This window comes from Pseudophryne corroboree, chromosome 4, assembly GCF_028390025.1.
Source record: "Pseudophryne corroboree isolate aPseCor3 chromosome 4, aPseCor3.hap2, whole genome shotgun sequence".
Lineage (NCBI taxonomy): Eukaryota > Metazoa > Chordata > Amphibia > Anura > Myobatrachidae > Pseudophryne > Pseudophryne corroboree.
The window spans coordinates 448717031-448736279 of NC_086447.1; the positions used below are offsets into that span (position 1 = coordinate 448717031).

At 48.6% G+C, this 19249-nt stretch overlaps 1 protein-coding gene across 4 annotated transcripts in view; it reads left to right on the plus strand.

Moving 5' to 3' along the window:
• SNX14 (sorting nexin 14) overlaps positions 1-19249 on the plus strand; it is a 328243-nt gene that overhangs the window by 189449 nt on the left and 119545 nt on the right. For 2 of the 4 annotated variants that reach the window (XM_063916961.1, XM_063916962.1), the window contains exon 16: positions 17052-17078. The exons of the other annotated variants lie outside the window; for them this stretch is intronic. In XM_063916961.1, coding sequence (XP_063773031.1) covers positions 17052-17078 — 27 coding nt within the window. The remainder of the gene's footprint in view (positions 1-17051; positions 17079-19249) is intronic. 4 annotated transcript variants of the gene reach the window in all.

The window sequence follows — 19249 nt, forward strand, 5'->3', positions numbered from 1 at the left end:
GGCGCAGTTCTAATAATAACAGCAGCTATAAAGGGAAAAGCACGTTTTATAGTGGTATTCCTGTCTATATATAGCGCTCTGGTGTGTGCTGGCATACTCTCCCTCTGTCTCCCCAAAGGGCTAGTGGGGTCCTGTCCTCTATCAGAGCATTCCCTGTGTGTGTGCGGTGTGTCGGTACGATTGTGTCGACATGTTTGAGGAGGAAAATGAGATGGAGGCGGAGCAATTGCCTATTATAGAGTTGTCACCCCCTAGGGAGTCGACACCTGAGTGGCTGAGCTTATGGAAGGAATTGCGTGACAGTGTCAGTTCTTTACGAAAGACAGTTGACGACATGAGACAGCCGGCTACTCAGCTTGTGCCTGTCCAGGGGTCTCAAACGCCATCAGGGGCTTTAAAACGCCCGTTACCTCAAATGGCAGACACAGACACGTATACTGACTCCAGTGTCGATGATGAGGAGACAAACGTGACTTCCAGTAGGGCCACACGTTACATGATTGAAGCAATGAAAAATGTATTGCATATCTCTGATAATACAAGTACCACTAAAAAGGGTATTATGTTTGGTGAGAAAAAACTGCCTGTAGTTTTTCCTGTATCCGAGGAATTAAATGAAGTGTGTGATGAGGCGTGGGTTTCCCCCGATAAAAAACTGATAATTCCTAAAAGGTTATTGGCATCATACCCTTTCCCGCCAGAGGATAGGGCACGTTGGGAAACACCCCCTAGGGTGGATAAAGCGCTCACACGCTTGTCTAAACAGGTAGCACTACCCTCTGCTGATACGGCCGCCCTAAAGGAACCTGCCGATAGAAAGCAGGAGAATATCCTAAAATGTATATACACTCACACGGGTGTTATACTGCGACCTGCAATCGCCTCAGCCTGGATGTGCAGTGCGGGCGTGGCGTGGTCGGATTCCCTGACTGAAAATATTGATACCCTAGATATGGACAGTATATTACTGACTATAGAGCATTTGAAAGATGCATTTTTATATATGCGTGATGCACAGAGGGATATTTGCCGACTGGCATCAAGAGTTAGCGCGCTGTCCATTTCTGCAAGAAGAGGTTTATGGACGCGGCAGTGGTCAGGTGATGCGGATTCTAAAAGGCACATGGAAGTATTGCCTTATAAGGGGGAGGAGTTATTTGGGGTAGGTCTATCAGACCTGGTAGCCACGGCAACTGCTGGAAAATCCAAAGGCTGCAGCAAACAGCCAGTTCCCAGGAACAAAAGCCCTCTCCCGCCTCCGCAAAGTCCTCAGCATGACGCTGGGGCTTTACAAGCGGACTCAGGCACGGTGGGGGCCCGTCTCAGGAAGTTCAGTGCGCAGTGGGCCCACTCGCAAGTGGACCCCTGGATCCTTCAGGTGGTATCTCAGGGGTACAAATTGGAATTTGAGACGTCTCCCCCTCGCCGTTTCCTAAAGTCTGCTTTACCGACGTCTCCCTCAGACAGGGAGGCAGTATTGCAAGCCATTCACAAGCTGTATTCCCAGCAGGTGATAATCAAGGTACCCCTCCTGCAACAGGGAAAGGGGTACTATTCCACACTATTTGTGGTACCGAAGCCGGACGGCTCGGTGAGACCAATTTTAAATCTAAAATCCTTGAACACTTACATACAAAGGTTCAAATTCAAGATGGAGTCACTCAGAGCAGTGATTGCAAACCTGGAAGAAGGGGACTATATGGTCTCTCTGGACATCAAAGATGCTTACCTACATGTCCCAATTTACCCTTCTCACCAAGGGTACCTCAGGTTTGTGGTACAGAACTGTCACTATCAGTTTCAGACGCTGCCGTTTGGATTGTCCACGGCACCCCGGGTCTTTACCAAGGTAATGGCCGAAATGATGATACTCCTTCGAAAGAAGGGAGTTTTAGTTATCCCTTACTTGGACGATCTCCTGATAAGGGCAAGATCCAGGGAACAGTTGGAAGTCGGGGTAGCACTATCTCAGATAGTGCTGCGGCAGCACGGTTGGATTCTCAATATTCCAAAATCGCAGCTGATCCCGACGACACGCCTTCTATTCCTAGGGATGATCCTGGACACAGTCCAGAAAAAGGTGTTTCTCCCGGAGGAGAAAGCCAGGGAGTTATCCGAGCTAGTCAGAAATCTCCTAAAACCAGGCCAAGTCTCAGTGCATCAATGCACAAGGGTCCTGGGAAAGATGGTGGCTTCTTACGAAGCAATCCCATTCGGCAGATTCCACGCAAGAACCTTCCAGTGGGATCTGCTAGACAAATGGTCCGGGTCGCATCTTCAGATGCATCAGCGGATAATCTTGTCACCAAGGACAAGGGTGTATCTCCTGTGGTGGTTGCAGAGTGCTCATCTTCTAGAGGGCCGCAGATTCGGCATTCAGGACTGGGTCCTGGTGACCACGGATGCCAGCCTGAGAGGCTGGAGAGCAGTCACACAGGGAAGAAATTTCCAGGGCTTGTGGTCAAGCCTGGAGACATCACTTCACATAAATATCCTGGAGCTAAGGGCCATCTACAATGCTCTAAGCCTAGCAAGACCTCTGCTTCAAGGTCAGCCGGTGCTGATCCAGTCAGACAACATCACGGCAGTCGCCCACGTAAACAGACAGGGCGGCACAAGAAGCAGGAGGGCAATGGCAGAAGCTGCAAGGATTCTTCGCTGGGCGGAAAATCATGTGATAGCACTGTCAGCAGTGTTCATTCCGGGAGTGGACAACTGGGAAGCAGACTTCCTCAGCAGACACGACCTCCACCCGGGAGAGTGGGGACTTCACCCAGAAGTCTTCCACATGATTGTGAACCGTTGGGAAAAACCAAAGGTGGACATGATGGCGTCCCGCCTCAACAAAAAACTAGACAGGTATTGCGCCAGGTTAAGGGACCCTCAGGCAATAGCTGTGGACGCTCTGGTAACACCGTGGGTGTACCAGTCAGTGTATGTGTTCCCTCCTCTGCCTCTCATACCCAAGGTACTGAGAATCATAAGAAGGAGAGGAGTAAGGACTATACTCGTGGCTCCGGATTGGCCAAGAAGGACTTGGTACCCGGAACTTCAAGAGATGCTCACAGAGGAACCGTGGCCTCTACCTCTAAGAAGGGATCTGCTCCAGCAGGGACCATGTCTGTTCCAAGACTTACCGCGGCTGCGTTTGACGGCATGGCGGTTGAACGCCGGATCCTGAAGGAAAAAGGCATTCCGGATGAAGTCATCCCTGCCCTGATCAAAGCCAGGAAGGATGTAACCGCACAACATTATCACCGTATTTGGCGTAAATATGTTGCGTGGTGCGAGGCCAGGAAGGCCCCTACAGAGGAATTTCAACTGGGTCGTTTCCTGCATTTCCTGCAAACAGGACTGTCTATGGGCCTAAAATTAGGGTCCATTAAGGTTCAAATTTCGGCCCTGTCGATTTTCTTCCAGAAAGAACTGGCTTCAGTTCCTAAAGTTCAGACGTTTGTCAAGGGGGTACTGCATATACAACCTCCTTTTGTGCCTCCAGTGGCACCTTGGGATCTCAATGTAGTTTTGGGGTTCCTAAAATCACATTGGTTTGAACCACTCACCACTGTGGACTTAAAATATCTCACATGGAAAGTGGTAATGCTGTTGGCCCTGGCTTCAGCCAGGCGTGTCTCAGAATTGGCGGCTTTATCCTATAAAAGCCCTTACCTAATTTTTCATACGGACAGGGCAGAATTGAGGACTCGTCCTCAATTTCTCCCTAAGGTGGTTTCAGCGTTTCACCTGAACCAGCCTATTGTGGTACCTGCGGCTACTAGGGACTTGGAGGACTCCAAGTTGCTGGACGTAGTCAGGGCCCTGAAAATATATGTTTCCAGGACGTCTGGAGTCAGGAAATCTGACTCGCTGTTTATCCTGTATGCACCCAACAAGCTGGGTGCTCCTGCTTCTAAGCAGACTATTGCTCGTTGGATTTGTAGTACAATTCAGCTTGCACATTCTGTGGCAGGCCTGCCACAGCCAAAATCTGTGAAAGCCCATTCCACAAGGAAGGTGGGCTCATCTTGGGCGGCTGCCCGAGGGGTCTCGGCGTTACAACTTTGCCGAGCAGCTACTTGGTCAGGGGCAAACACGTTTGCTAAATTCTACAAATTTGATACCCTGGCTGAGGAGGACCTGGAGTTCTCTCATTTGGTGCTGCAGAGTCATCCGCACTCTCCCGCCCGTTTGGGAGCTTTGGTATAATACCCATGGTCCTTACGGAGTTCCCAGCATCCACTAGGACGTCAGAGAAAATAAGAATTTACTTACCGATAATTCTATTTCTCGTAGTCCATAGTGGATGCTGGGCGCCCATCCCAAGTGCGGATTGTCTGCAATACTTGTACATAGTTATTGTTACAAAAATCGGGTTATTATTGTTGTGAGCCATCTTTCCAGAGGCTCCTCTGTTATCATGCTGTTAACTGGGTTCAGATCACAGGTTATACGGTGTGATTGGTGTGGCTGGTATGAGTCTTACCCGGGATTCAAAATCCTTCCTTATTGTGTACGCTCGTCCGGGCACAGTATCCTAACTGAGGCTTGGAGGAGGGTCATAAGGGGAGGAGCCAGTGCACACCAGGTAGTCCTAAAGCTTTACTTTTGTGCCCAGTCTCCTGCGGAGCCGCTATTCCCCATGGTCCTTACGGAGTTCCCAGCATCCACTACGGACTACGAGAAATAGAATTATCGGTAAGTAAATTCTTATTTTTTTTTAGATGGAATGGTAAAATTCAGAAAAATAATGGTGTGGGGTCCCCCCTCCAAAGCATAACCAGCCTCGGGCTCTTCGAGCTGGTCCTGGTTCTAAAAATGCGGGGGGAAATTGACAGGGGATCCCCCGTATTTTTAAAACCAGCACCGGGCTCTGCGCCTGGTGCTGGTGCAAAAAATACGGGGGATAAAAAGAGTAGGGGTCCCCCGTATTTTTTACACCAGCATCGGGCTCCGCTAGCTGGACAGATAATGCCATAGCCGGGGGTCACTTTTATACAGTGCCTTGCGGCCGTGGCATTAAATATCCAACTAGTCACCCCTGGCCGGGGTACCCTGGGGGAGTGGGGACCCCTTCAATCAAGGGGTCCCCCCCCAGCCACCCAAGGGTCAGGGGTGAAGCCCGAGGCTGTCCCCCCCCCCCCCCCCCCCATCCAAGGGCTGCAGATGGGAGGCTGATAGCCTTGAGTTAAATGACAGAATATTGTTTTTTCCAATAGTACTACAAGTCCCAGCAAGCCTCCCCCGCAAGCTGGTATTTAGAGAACCACAAGTACCAACATGCGGAGGAAAACCGGGCCCGCTGGTACCTGTAGTACTACTGGGGAAAAAATACCCAAATAAAAACAGGAGACACACACCGTGACAAGTACAACTTTATTACACACTGCCGACACACACATACTTACCTATGTCGACACGAAGCAGTCGGTCCTCTTCTCCAAGTAGAATCCACGGGTACCTGAAAATAAAAGATAATTATACTCACCTGATCCATGGTCCAGAGATAAATCCACGTACTTGTCAAAAAAAGAAAACGAACACCCGACCAGCGAACTGAAAGGGGTCCCATGTTGACACATGGGACCCCTTTCCCCGAATGCAGAGAGACCCCCCCCGTGACTGCTGTCACTGAAAGGTCTCGTAAGCCAATCAGCGAGCGCAACGTCCTTGCACTCTGCTGACTGGCTCTGTGCGCGTCTGAGCTGTCAGCGCATCGCACAGCTCCCTCCATTATATTCAATGGTGGGAACTTTGCGGTTAGCGGTGGGGTCACCCGCCGGTCAGCGACTGACCGCGGGTAACCCCACCGCTGACGGCAAAGTTCCCACCATTGAAAGTAATGGAGGCAGCTGTGCGATGCGCTGTCTGAGCTTAGACGCGCACAGCCAATCAGGTGAGCGCCACGGAGTAGCGCTTCCTGATTGGCTGAAGGGACCTCAGTGACAGGAGTCACGTGATGTCCCGGCATTCGGGGAAAGGGGTCTCATGTGTCAACATGGGACCCCTTTCAGTCCGGTGGTTCGGGTGTTCGTGTTTTTTTTTTGCCAAGTACGAGGATTATCTCAGGACGTGGATTTATCTCTGGACACTGGCAGGTGAGTATAATTTTTTTCACAGGTACCCTCGGATCGTCGGAGACTGTGGCAGTCGGCGTGTCAACATAGGTATGTATGTGTGTCGGCAGTGTGTAATAAAGTTGTACTTGTCACGGTGTGTGTCTCCTGTTTTTATTTGGGTATTTTTTTTCCAGTAGTACTACAGGTACCAGCGGGCCCGTTTTTCTCCCGCATGCTGGTACTTGTGGTTCTCCAAGTACCAGCTTGCGGGGGAGGCTGGCTGGGACTTGTAGTACTACTGGAAAAAACAATATTCTTTCAATTTTGACAAGGCTATCAGCCCCCCATCCGCAGCCCTTGGATGGGGGGGACAGCCTCGGGCTTCACCCCTGGCCCTTGGGTGGCTGGGGGTGGGACCCCTTGATTGAAGGGGTCCCCACTCCCCCAGGGTACCCCGGCCAGGGGTGACTAGTTGGATATTTAATGCCACGGCCGCAGGGCACTGTATAAAAGTGACCCCCGGCTGTGGCATTATCTGTCCAGCTAGTGGAGCCCGATGCTGGTGTAAAAAATACGGGGGACCCCCTACTCTTTTTGTCCCCCGTATTTTTTGCACCAGCACCAGGCGCAGAGCCCGGTGCTGGTTTTAAAAATACGGGGGATCCCCTGTCCATTTTTCCCCCGCATTTTTAGAACCAGGACCAGCTCGAAGAGCCAGAGGCTGGTTATGCTTTGGAGGGGGGACCCCACGCCATTTTTTTTCCAGGTTTTTCCCCGTTTTTTTAAATCGCTGCAAAATCCGGCAAATCGGCCGTTTTTCGCCCGCGGGACTGTCTAATCCGTTTTTCATTGAATATGGTGAATTCCGGAAGCCACCTGCCGGAATTCACCTGTCAAATTGTGTCGAATTAAAAAATGGCGATAATTTGCCGCGATTCGCCGCTAATTGCATATACCCCATGGTCTCTACTGGTACTGATCGGACCAGGCAGCTGGAGCTGCAGACAGGAAGAGGTGTAGGCTGCCTTTAAAATAACAAGCACAACCGCAACACTGAACAGATCCCCGGCCCAGCACCGACCGTGAGCCATTCGCAGCTCACTGACCGGCAACTAATCAAGGCGGCCACTTGGATTGGCTGCGGGTCCGTGAGATTTGAATTACGGTCGGCTCCAAATTTGAAATGATCCTGCTGACTGATGGTCTGCTGGGGGGCTCAATCTCTGTCCGGGCCCGGGACAGAAGTCCCCGCAACCCCTCTTGATGGCAGCCGCGTGTGTGTGTGTGTGTGGCGGGGGGGGGGGGGGGCAAGGGGTTTGGTCGTCAGTGTCGCAAATGGGGGGAGGAGGTTCTGAGGGGAGAGATAAAGGAGAGCGTAGCCCTTGTGTGTGTGTGGACGGGGGGGTCGTGGGTGCCGCGAATGAAGGGGAGGGGGGGTTTGGAGCTCTGAGGGGAGAGAAACAGAAGAGGGTAGCCTGTGGGGGAGGGGGGTCGCAGGTGCTGTGAATGGGGGGAGGGGTGGGATGGTGCTCTGAGGAGAGAGATACAGGAAACGGGGGCCTGTGGGGGGAGGGGGGGGCGCGGTTGCCACACAAGGGGGAGGGGTGGTTTGGGGCTCTGAGGGGAGAGAAACTGAAGAGGGTAGCATGTGAGGGGGGGGGGTTTGCGGGTGCTGCAAATGGGGGGAGGGGTGGGTTTGGGACTCTGAGTGGAGAGAAACAGGAGAGGGTAGCCTGTGTGGGGGGGAAGGGGGGTTTGCGGGTGCCGCAAATGTGGGGAGGGGTGAGTTTAGGGCTCTGAGGGGAGAGAAACAGAAGAGGGTATCCTGTGGGGGGAGGGGAGGGGGTCGTGGGTGCCGCGAATGGGGGGAGGGGTTAGTTTTTAGGGCTCTAAGGGGAGAGAAACAGAAGAGGGTAGCCTGTGGGGGGGGCGCGGGTGCCGCGAATGGGGGGAGGAGATGGGGTTGGGGCTCTGAGAGGAGAGAAACAGAAGAGGATAGCCTGTGGGGGGGTCGCAGGTGCTGTGACTGGGGGGGAGGTTTGGAGCTGTGAGGGGAACATGTGGGAGGGTTGTCGCGGAGCTTTTGCTGCAGTGGGAGGAGGGAGGAAAGAGAGAAGAGCACTGAGAGCAGGAAAGGAGAATCGAGGGTGGAGGGGGAGGAAACAAGAGGTCCTGGACGGGAGTGACAGGAAAAAGAGAGGGCGGCCACTCACTGCATGGCCATGTGTCCTTTTCTGTTGCACTGTTCTGGGTGGGTGCCGGCTGGGGACTGTAGGAGCTCTGTCTCCAGTGTCTCACGGCTTCAGAGGCACAGAGCTCCTCCAAGCTGCTGTCTGGAATTATAGCGAGTGTGTTTCATGAGCCACTGGGGGCGGGGCCACACGCTGTATTCGGCCCCGGGCTGCAGCCGGCCTCCCGGGGAACTTCCCGGTGACTTTAAGGGCCAATCCGGACCTGACCAGAGGATACGTCTGTCGCCAAAAGCCAGGCTTTCACTCCTCTGGTGGCTACAATTGCCTCACCTTCTAGAGGGCCGCAGGTTCGGGATTCAGAACTGGATCCTTCTAACCACGGATGCAAGTCTCAAAGGTTGGGGCGCAGTCACCCAAGGGGAAACCTTCCAAGGAAGTTGGTCAAGTCTGGAATCCATTCTTCCAATCAACATTCTGGAACTAAGGGCCGTGTACAATGGTCTTCTACAAGCGGCACATCTTCTACAAGATCGGGCCATTTAGGTGCAGTCGGACAATGTAACGACGGTGGCGTACATAAATCGACAGGGCGGAACGAAGAGCAGAGCTGCATTGTCAGAGGTAAAAAGAATCCTCCTCTGGACAGAAAGGTACGCGTTGGCGCTGTCGGCAATCTTCATTTCTGATACAGGCTAGGAAAGGAGTAACGTCTAAACATTACCATCGCATTTGGAAAAAGTATGCATCTTGGTGTGAATCCAAGAAGTTTCCTACGGTGGAGTTTCAACTGGGATGGTTTCTCCTCTTCCTGCAAGCAGGTGTGGATATGGGCCTGAGTTTGAAATCCATAAAGGTCCAGATTTCGGCCTCCCTTTGTGCTGCCTACGGCACCCTGGGATCTTAATGTGGTGTTACAGTTCCTCCAATCGGATTGGTTCGAGCCTCTACAGGAGGTTGAGGTCAAGTTTCTCACGTGGAAGGCTGTCACTTTGTTGGTCTTAGCTTCTGCTAGACGTGTGTGGGATTTGGGGGCTTGATTTGCCTGGTTTGCCTTGTATGTGTGAGCTGGTGTGAATCTCGCCACTATCTGTGTAAAGTCCTTCTCTTGAAGTTGTCCGTCTCCTCGAGCACAGTTTCTAGTTTTTTTTTGTCTATTTTTTTTTTGGTAGAAGGGGCATAGAGGGAGGAGCCAGCCCACACTATTAAAGTCTTAAAGTGGCCATGGCTCCTAGTGGACCCGTCTATACCCCATGGTACTAATATGGACCCCAGCATCCTCTACAGACTACGAGAAAAGGATTTACCGGTAGGTAATTAAAATCCTATTTAATATTATTTTTTTTGTGCTCGTGCGCACCAGCTTACCTTTTTTCTACAGTGCTGGGGATGCACCAAGCTGCATTAAAGCCCAGTATTGCAATAACGTCTATATCCAGAGACCTCTGGTAAGGCAAATGGACAAATATCTGCTGTGGAGTATATAGCATTATGCAAAGTGATATTTATTTTCTATGTGGACACCATTTGATGTTTCAGTCAGAACTAGGGAATCTTCTGTAGACACCATGATTCAGAAAGCTTCAGGTGTAATCTAATGTTTTGCGTAGAAGTTTTTTTCAACCACTCTCCTCTAATAGGGATAAAAACTTTATTATCTTGGAAGACCAAATAGACTGAAGGACACTTTGTCCCGTATGCTGCAGCTGTGGATAGTTCGTTAGAACAGCAGATTTAAAACATCTGTCTTTACTTTTCTGCTATTCTACGCAGCAGTTCCTTAATGCAGACATGTCCAAACTGTGACCCTCCAGCTGTTGAGAAACTACACATCCCAGCATGCCCTGACACAGCTTTAGCATTCTCTGACAGCAAAACTGTGTCAGGGCATGCTGGGATATGTAGTTTAACAACAGCTGGAGGGCCGCAGTTTGGACATGCCTGCCTTAATGTGTTAATGAGCTTCTTGTGGTGCAGCAAGTTATATGTGTGGAACAGAGACTTACTGAAGTGCATTTTTACTTTACTTTTGATGTGTGTGGAGCATCCCAGGAAACTTTATGGAGTCCATTCTTGGGAAGTCTTCTACTGGGTGTGCTTGCAAGCATTTGGGGGGGTGTACCACCTTGTCAACAATGCGTTTTATTTCAGTTGGGCTTCCTCAGTGCTATTTTCTTTATTTACTTATAATTCTATTCTAAACTATTCCTTGACAAAGAGCCCACAGGTGCTTATCACAGTATTCTCGATCACAGGAGATTCAAATATTTGATCAACACCAAACCATTTTGTATGGAATCTGTTAACAGTGTGCTTACGTCTGTCAGTGATTTGGATTTTTTCAAGTCCATGGATTTTCAAAATGCTTTCAATTGTACTCACCATATTGACAAGGAGCAATGGGTATTCATTCCACTGATGTTATAAGTTATATAAAGCAATGTTACTGGAAGTTCACAGTGTGTGGTGAATCAAATAAATGTTTATAAAAATCAAGGAATACTTCTGTGCAAACGATTTGATTCCTTATTCACCAAATAGTAGTGTAGGTAAAATAATTTGCATATATGAAACCAGGGGCAGCTTAAGAGAGGAGGGGCCCGTGTGCAGGGTTGTATTAACCCATGGATGGGCCCCTAGGCTATTAGGTATTTCAGGCCCCCTCCAGCACTTCATTCTTTGATCCCTCTTAAGCTGATGTGTCTGAGCAGAGTTTATGCCATCATATACAATTTCAGTATTCACATGAACACCGATACCCAGTTGAAATGAAGTCTGCTGACCTTTCTTCTCACAGCGCAATCGTTCTTCCTTTTTTTTTTCTCTTTTGAGTAGCACTAGTGCACTATTGATCCGCTGCCTCCCCGCCCCCCCCCCTCCGTTGTCTCAAAACATTCCTCAACTGGATAATACGTCCATGCCCATTTGCAGTATCCATGCAGGCCCCCTCCTATCTATCGGGCAGTACAGGCGAGTAGACTCTGACACCGTGCCGGATACTACAGCACGTGCAGTTCTCTGGGAACATGGTGAGGATGGCATGCCCCCTGTGTTTCATGCATGTACATACCTCGCAGGTTTCCCACCCATGTTGTATTAGGTAAGTTTTATTTGTTTAGAGACCGGGAAGTTATTTGAAGATGGTGGAGTAGAGGAGGAGCTCAGTTCTGTACAGTCGGGGTTATGGTTTTTTCTCTGACGTCCTAGTGGATGCTGGGTACTCCGTAAGGACCATGGGGTATAGACGGGCTCCGCAGGAGACTGGGCACTCTTAAAAGAAAGATTAGGTACTATATCTGGTGCACTGGCTCCTCCCTCTATGCCCCTCCTCCAGACCTCAGTTAGTATCTGTGCCCGGCCAGAGCTGGATGCACCCGAGGGGCTCTCCTGAGCTTCCTAGAAAAGAAAGTATTTGTTAGGTTTTTTATTTTCAGTGAGATCTGCTGGAAACAGACTCACTGCTACGTGGGACTGAGGGGAGAGAAGTGAACCTACCTGCTTGCAGCTAGCTTGGGCTTCTAAGGCTACTGGACACCATTAGCTCCAGAGGGATCGAACACAGGCTCGGTCGTCCGGTCCCGGAGCCGCGCCGCCGTCCCCCTTGCAGAGCCAGAAGAACGAAGAGAAGTTGAAAATCGGCGGCTGAAGACTCCGGTCTTCATTAAGGTAGCGCACAGCACTGCAGCTGTGCGCCATTGCTCCCTTAGCACACCACACACTCCGGTCACTGATGGGTGCAGGGCGCTGGGGGGGGGGCGCCCTGGGCAGCAATTAGATTACCTTACTTGGCGAAAAGCACATAATACAGTCTGATAAACTGTATATGTGCATTAACCCCCGCCATTAAAGTACATAAAAGGACAGAAGCCCGCCGCTGAGGGGGCCGGGCCTTCTTCCTCAGCACACCGGCGCCATTTTCTCTTCACAGCTCAGCTGGAGGATAGCTCCCCAGGCTCTCCCCTGCAGTATCCTGGTACACAAAGGGTAAAAAAGAGAGGGGGGGCACATAAATTTAGGCGCAAAACTGTGTATATAAGCTGCTATAGGGGAAAAATCACTCAGTATAGTGTACATCCCTGTATTATATAGCGCTGTGGTGTGTGCTGGCCTACTCTCTCTCTGTCTCTCCAAAGGGCCTGGTGGGGGAACTGTCTTCAAATAGAGCATCCCCTGTGTGTGTGGTGTGTCGGTATGCGTGTGTCGACATGTCTGAGGTAAAAGGCTCCTCTAAGGAGGTGATAGAGCGGATAAGTGTGTGGGAGGGTGTCTCCGTCAACAACGCCAACACCTGTTTGGATATGTGTAAGTGCTGAGGTAAAATTATTGCACAAAAGGTTAGGGAACAGAAAGGAAATCTTCCCTGGTCTGCCCCTATGTCACAGAGTCCTTCAGAGTCTCTCTATGTTCACTATCCAAAATAAGTATCGACACGGAGTTTAACTCCACTGTCGACTACGATAATGCAAAGTTACAGCCAAGAGGGCTAAAAGATATTCAATATATGATTATTGGAATAAAAGATGATTTGCATATCACTGATGACTCATCTGTCCCTGACACGAGAGTACACATGTTAAGGGGAAGAATGCTGAGGTAAATTTCCCTCCTCTCATGAGGAAAAAGAGCAGGAATCTCCAGAAAAGAGACGGCAGCTTCCCACAAGAGAATTCTCAGGCTGTATCCTTTCCCCACTAGGGCCAGGATGTGTTGAGAATCTTCCCCTTGGGTGTCCTGTTTGCACTAGCTATTCTCAGGGATCCTGCAGATAGTGTGCACATTCTAGTATACTACCCAGACCGGCGATTGTGTCGGCATGGGTTTATAGCGCTGTAGCAGCGTGGACAGGTACCTTATCAGCAGAGATTGAGACCCTAGTATGCATATAAATATTTTAAGATGCTGTCTTAAGTGATAGATATATAATTAAAAAGCATGCCCAAAGGGACATGAGTATACTGGGTCCTAGAGACAAAAGCTATGTCGATTTCTGCTTGACGTGTCCTGTAGAATATACATTGGACAGATGATGCCGACTTAAGAGGCATATGGAAGGCTGAGGATTGTGTGGAGAAAGGTTCTCGGGCCTGGTCTCCACAGCTATAGCTGGTAATTCTGATATTTTGCCTTATATTCCTGCACAGCCTAGGAAAGCACGACATTATTAAATGCAGCTTTTCGAATAAAGAAACAAGAAAGTCTGAGTTGCGTCCTTTCTTGTCAGAGCCGGGGGCAGAGGAAAGAAGCTGTACAACACAGCTAGTCCCCAGGAACAGAAGTCCTCCCCGGCCTCTACAAAAATCCACCGCATGTCGCTGGGGCTCCACAGGCGGAGCTAGGCCCGGTGGGGACACGCCTTCGTGGGTTCAGCCACAGGTGGGTTCACTCCCTGTTAGATCCCTGGGCAATAGAAATTGTATCGCAGGGATACAGGCTGGACTGTGAGAAGATGCCCCCTCACCGAGGACCCGGCGGGCTTCCCCTTAAGAGAGGGAGCCAGTGTTAACTGCAATTCGTAAATTGTATCTTCAACAGGTGGTGGTCAAGGGTCCCCTCCTTCAACAAGAGGGTGTTATTATTCGACCATGTTATAATCCCGAAACCAGACGGTTCGGTTAGACCCATATTGAATTAAAATCCCTGAACATGTACCTGAAAAGGTTCAGGTTCAAGATGGAATCGCGAAGAGCGGTCATTGCAAGCCTGAAATGAATCGGGACATAAGGGATGCATACCTTCGTGTCCCCATTTATCCACCTCATCAGGCGTACCTCAGAATTGCGGTACGGGATTGTCATTACCAATTTCACCAAGGTAATGGCGGATATGATGGTGCTCCTGCGGAAGCAAGGTGTCACTATTATCACATACTTGGATGATCTCCTCATAAAAGCGAGATCAAGAGAGCAGTTGCTGGACAGCGTATCACCTTCTCTGGAAGTGAAACGGCAACACGACTGGATTCTATATATTCCGAAGTCGCAGTTGGTTCCTACAGCTCATCTGCCTCGCCTAGGCATGATCCTAGACACAGACCAGAAGAGGGTTTATCTCCCGATAGAGAGAGCTCAGGAACTCATGACACTGGTCAGGAATCTATTGAAAACCAAAACAGGTGTCAGTGCTTCACTGCACTCGAGTCCTGGGAAGGATGATGGCATCATACGAGGCCATCCCCTTCGGCTGGTTCCATGCAAGGACAATGGAACTTACTGGACAAGTGGTCCGGATCACATCTTCAGATGCATCGGTTAATCACCCTATCCCCCAGGGCCAGGGTGTCTCTACTGTGGTGGCTGCGGAGTGCTCACCTTCTCGAGGGCCGCAGATTCTGCATTCAGGACTGGGTCCTGGTGACCACGGATGCAAGCCTCCGAGGGTGGGGGGGCAGTTACACAGGGAAGAAAATTCCAAGGTTTGTGGTCAAGCCAACAGACTTGCCTTCACATCAATATCCTGGAACTAAGGGCCATATACAACGCCCTAAGTCAAGCGGAGTTCCTGCTTCGCGACCAACCGGTTCTGATCCAGTCAGACCGCAGGGGCTCATGTAAACCGCCAGGGCGGCACAAGGAGCAGGGTGGCGAGGGTAGAAGCCACCAGAGTTCTTCGCTGGGCGGAGAATCAAGTAAGCGCACTGTCAGCAGTGTTCATTCCGGGAGTGGACACGACCTCCACCCGGGAAAGTGGTGACTTCATCAGAAAGTCTTCACGCAGTTTTGCAAATTGATGGAAACTGCCTCAGATGGACTACATGGCGTCCCACCTCAATAAAAAGATAAAAAAGGTTTTACGCTGGGTCAAGGGACTCTGAGGCGATAGCTGTGGTCGCACTAGTAACACCGTGGGTGTTCCAGTCGGTCTATATATTCCCTCCTCTTCCTCTCAGACCCAAGGGCTGAGAATTGTAATAAACGGAGGAGTGTGAACAATATTCTTTGCTCCGGATTGGCCAAGAAGGACTCGGTACCCGGAACTGCAAGAGGTGCTCTCAGAGGACCCATGGCCTCTGCCTCTCAGTCAGGACATGTTGCAACAGGGACCCTGTCTGATCCAAGACTTACCGCGGCTGCGTTGGATGGCATGGCGGTTGAACGCCGGATCCTAGCGGAAAAGGGCATTCCGGATGCAGTTATACCTACGCTGATAAAGGCTAGGAAAGACGTGACAGCAAGACTTTTTCACTGTATATGGCGAAAATAGGTTGCTTGGTGTGTGGCCGGGAAGGCCCTACAGAGGAATTCCAGGGGGGTCGATTCCTGCACTTCCTACAGTCAGGAGTGACTATGGGCCTAAAATTAGGATCCATAAAGGCCAAGATTTCGGCCCTATCCCTTTTTTCTCTCAAAGAGAACTGGCTTCACTGCCTGAAGTTCGGACGTTGTTACAGGGGTGCTGCATATTCAGCCCCTTTTGTGCCTCCAGTGGCACCTTGGGATCTTAACGTGTGTTGGATTCCTAAAATCCCACTGGTTTGAGCCACTTAAGACCGTGGAGCTAAAATATCTCACGTGGAAAGTGGTCATGCTTTTGGCCTTAGCTTGGACTAGGCGTGTGTCAGAATTGGCGGCTTTGTCATGTAAAAGCCCATATCTGATCTTCCATATGGAAAGGGCAGAATGGAGGACTCGTCCCCAATTTCTCCCTAAGGTGGTATCATCGTTTCATTTGAACCAACCTATTGTGGTGCCTGCGGCTACTAGGGACTTGGAGGATTCCAAGTTGCTGGACGTAGTCCGGGCCCTGAAACTTTATGTTTCCAGGACGGCTAGAGTCAGAAAAACTGACTCGCTATTTATCCTGCATGCACCCAACAAGCTGGGTGCTCCTGCTTCAAAGCAGACTATTGCTCGCTGGATCTGTAGCACGATTCAGCTTGCACATTCTGCGGCTGGACTGCCGCATCCTAAATCAGTAAAAGCCCATTCCACGAGGAAGGTGGGCTCTTCTTGGGCGGCTGCCCGAGGGGTCTCGGCTTTACAACTTTGCCGAGCTGCTACTTGGTCGGGTTCAAACACTATTGCAAAATTATACAAGTTTGATACCCTGGCTGAGGAGGACCTTGAGTTTGCTCATTCGGTGCTGCAGATTCATCCGCACTCTCCCGCCCGTTTGGGAGCTTTGGTATAATCCCCATGGTCCTTACGGAGTACCCAGCATCCACTAGGACGTCAGAGAAAATAAGAATTTACTCACCGGTAATTCTATTTCTCGTAGTCCGTAGTGGATGCTGGGAGCCCGTCCCAAGTGCGGACTCTCTGCAATACATGTATATAGTTATTGCTTAACTAAAGGGTTATTGTGTGAGCCATCTGTTGAGAGAGGCTCAGTTATTGTTCATACTGTTAACTGGGTATAGTTATCACGAGTTGTACGGTGTGATTGGTGTGGCTGGTATGAGTCTTACCCTGGATTCCAAATCCTTTCCTAGTAATGTCAGCTCTTCCGGGCACAGTTTCCCTAACTGAGGTCTGGAGGAGGGGCATAGAGGGAGGAGCCAGTGCACACCAGATATAGTACCTAATCTTTCTTTTAAGAGTGCCCAGTCTCCTGCGGAGCCCGTCTATACCCCATGGTCCTTACGAAGTACCCAGCATCCACTACGGACTACGAGAAATAGAATTACCGGTGAGTAAATTCTTATTTTTTTTTAACTACTGTCTTTTACTATCTTAAATAGAACTAAGCCATTTTAAGAGCTGAAATGTGTATCTAAAAGTTCAGGAATTATTTGGGATGCTCCAATTTTAAGTCATGGGAAATATTTATAACATTGATTGTGAATTGTATTTCTATGTACTTGTTGCAGAAATAGCCTGTGTTTGGATGATATACGGTGAGTTATAAGATGGCATGTTGACATTTCTTCATTTTGTAGTTATGTGGTTGCATTCTTGTGGTACATCGCTTGCGTGATTGTCATTGTCTTCAAGGGAAATTGTGTTCTATTTTTCACCCTCATTGGTACACGTACACATTATGCACAGTAGCCAGAGATATAGCTTCTGTGTTAAATGATCTGTCAGACACACACCAACATTTATTAACTTAGATCATAGTGAAACCATATTTTTCTCTGAGCCTTTAAAGTGGGTATCAGTTGGTTTCTTGTCCTGTCAATTTATACGTATGTCCTGAAGAAGCTGCAGCTGACCACTAGCAGCATGACCTATCAAACCATGAAACAGTGGAACAATGTGTACTGATTGACAGCCAATAATAACCTCTCAAATGTTATTTTTTTTTTTTAATGTTTTAAGACTTGGGGGTCTATGTACCAGATTTGAAAGATTTCCATGGCTCCTAATAAATGGTTAAATCAAAGTGACTGAGGTGCTAATACTTAAAACCTGACCGTTAGGGATCTTTGAGGACCAAGTTTGAGAACCACTGTACTAAGCCATGGAGACAGATAAAGTACCAGCCAATCCACTCCTATATACCGTGGGCAGATGTATTAAGCCTGGAGAAGTGATAAAGCATTGATAAGTGCAAGGTGATAATGCACCAGCCAATCAGCTCCAATATGTAAATTGACAGTTAGGAGCTGGCTGGCTGGTGTGTTAACACCTTGCACTTATCACTGCTTTATCACTTCACCAGGCTTAATACATCTGACCCCATGTTACAGTCTGTGTTTGAAAAATGGCAGTTAGTAGCTGATTGGCTGGCGCTTTATCTCTCTCCAAGGCTTAGTAAATAGACCCCAGAAGCAATAATCAACAATAATACTGAAATAATTTAAATACTATAGGGCAGCAAGCAACATAATAAGGCCACGATGAGGAAAAACAATTGCATTTCTAGGTGCACAATTCAGTAACTATCTTAAATTAAATATTAACAAACTTATCCATCAACTCATTGATGGGCAATAACTGCAAAAGGCACAAAACAGCACAATAGCTGACAGAATTTTATATATATAAAGTATTCTCCGCTTTTTAGCAATTTCAGAATGCATGCTTTTTTTTTTTATTATCATAACTTTATTCTGTATACATTAACATTTTGAAACACGTTTCCTTTAGAGATTTTTATTAAAGCCACTCAAGTACTACCCCAGTAGAGCTTACAGTCTTGTTTCATTATCATAGGTACACATACTGTATGTACTGTACATCAACTTGGCCAGTTTAGTCCGAAGCCAATAAAATCACCAGTTTTTGTTTTAACCCTCAATTAAAGCAAACTCACACAAATGCTTAGAGAACATACTGTACATCTTTGCACTGTAGACTCACAATGAGTGCCATCAGATACTAGCGGCGGGATGTAATGGAGTCTGAGATCACTGGTGTAGTGGGATGCCAACGATCTCTGACGTTTTTTTAAAAGAACAGTCACTTCCAGGTGATTGCCCCTTTAAAAAAAGTCAGAGATCGGCTGGCATCTCACACTTCCGGCGATCTCGGACTCCATTATATCCCTCCGTATGTGGCCGGTGTCTTTCCTTTAAAGAGCGGAACATTTTTTCTTCATACAACAAAGGGTGAAAACAGAATATCTGTTTCCTTTTATATAGCAATATACTGCCTTTACATGTTGTATTAAAGTAAGAGAAACAAATGTGATGTTATTAATTATGGTATTATTTTTGAAAGCATGTGGATGCCTAGTTAATGGTTTGGTTACGGTCACTGTTGTAAAGGCAGTATTCCTGGCTTTTATGTCAGTACACTGATAGCATGACCAGTAAACTGATGCTGTGCCTGAGAATGCTGACATGTTGTCTCACCCATCTTTAACATGGCTGCTTGGCTTACCCTGATGTCCTTTTTAACAATGGAATTGCAATGTTGAAAATGTTCATATTTGTTCAGCTGTTTAATAGATAAAGGATCTTGCCTGCTTACCCTTTTTGATACTAACTGCCAGCCTTTCCGATACCTGATGTTATATCTGTCATCAATAGTATTTTACATCAATTAATGTAATACATGTTGAGATTTATGGGAGTTATTTTCAAATCAGTACTGTAAACAATATTTGATATAGGTAATGTTG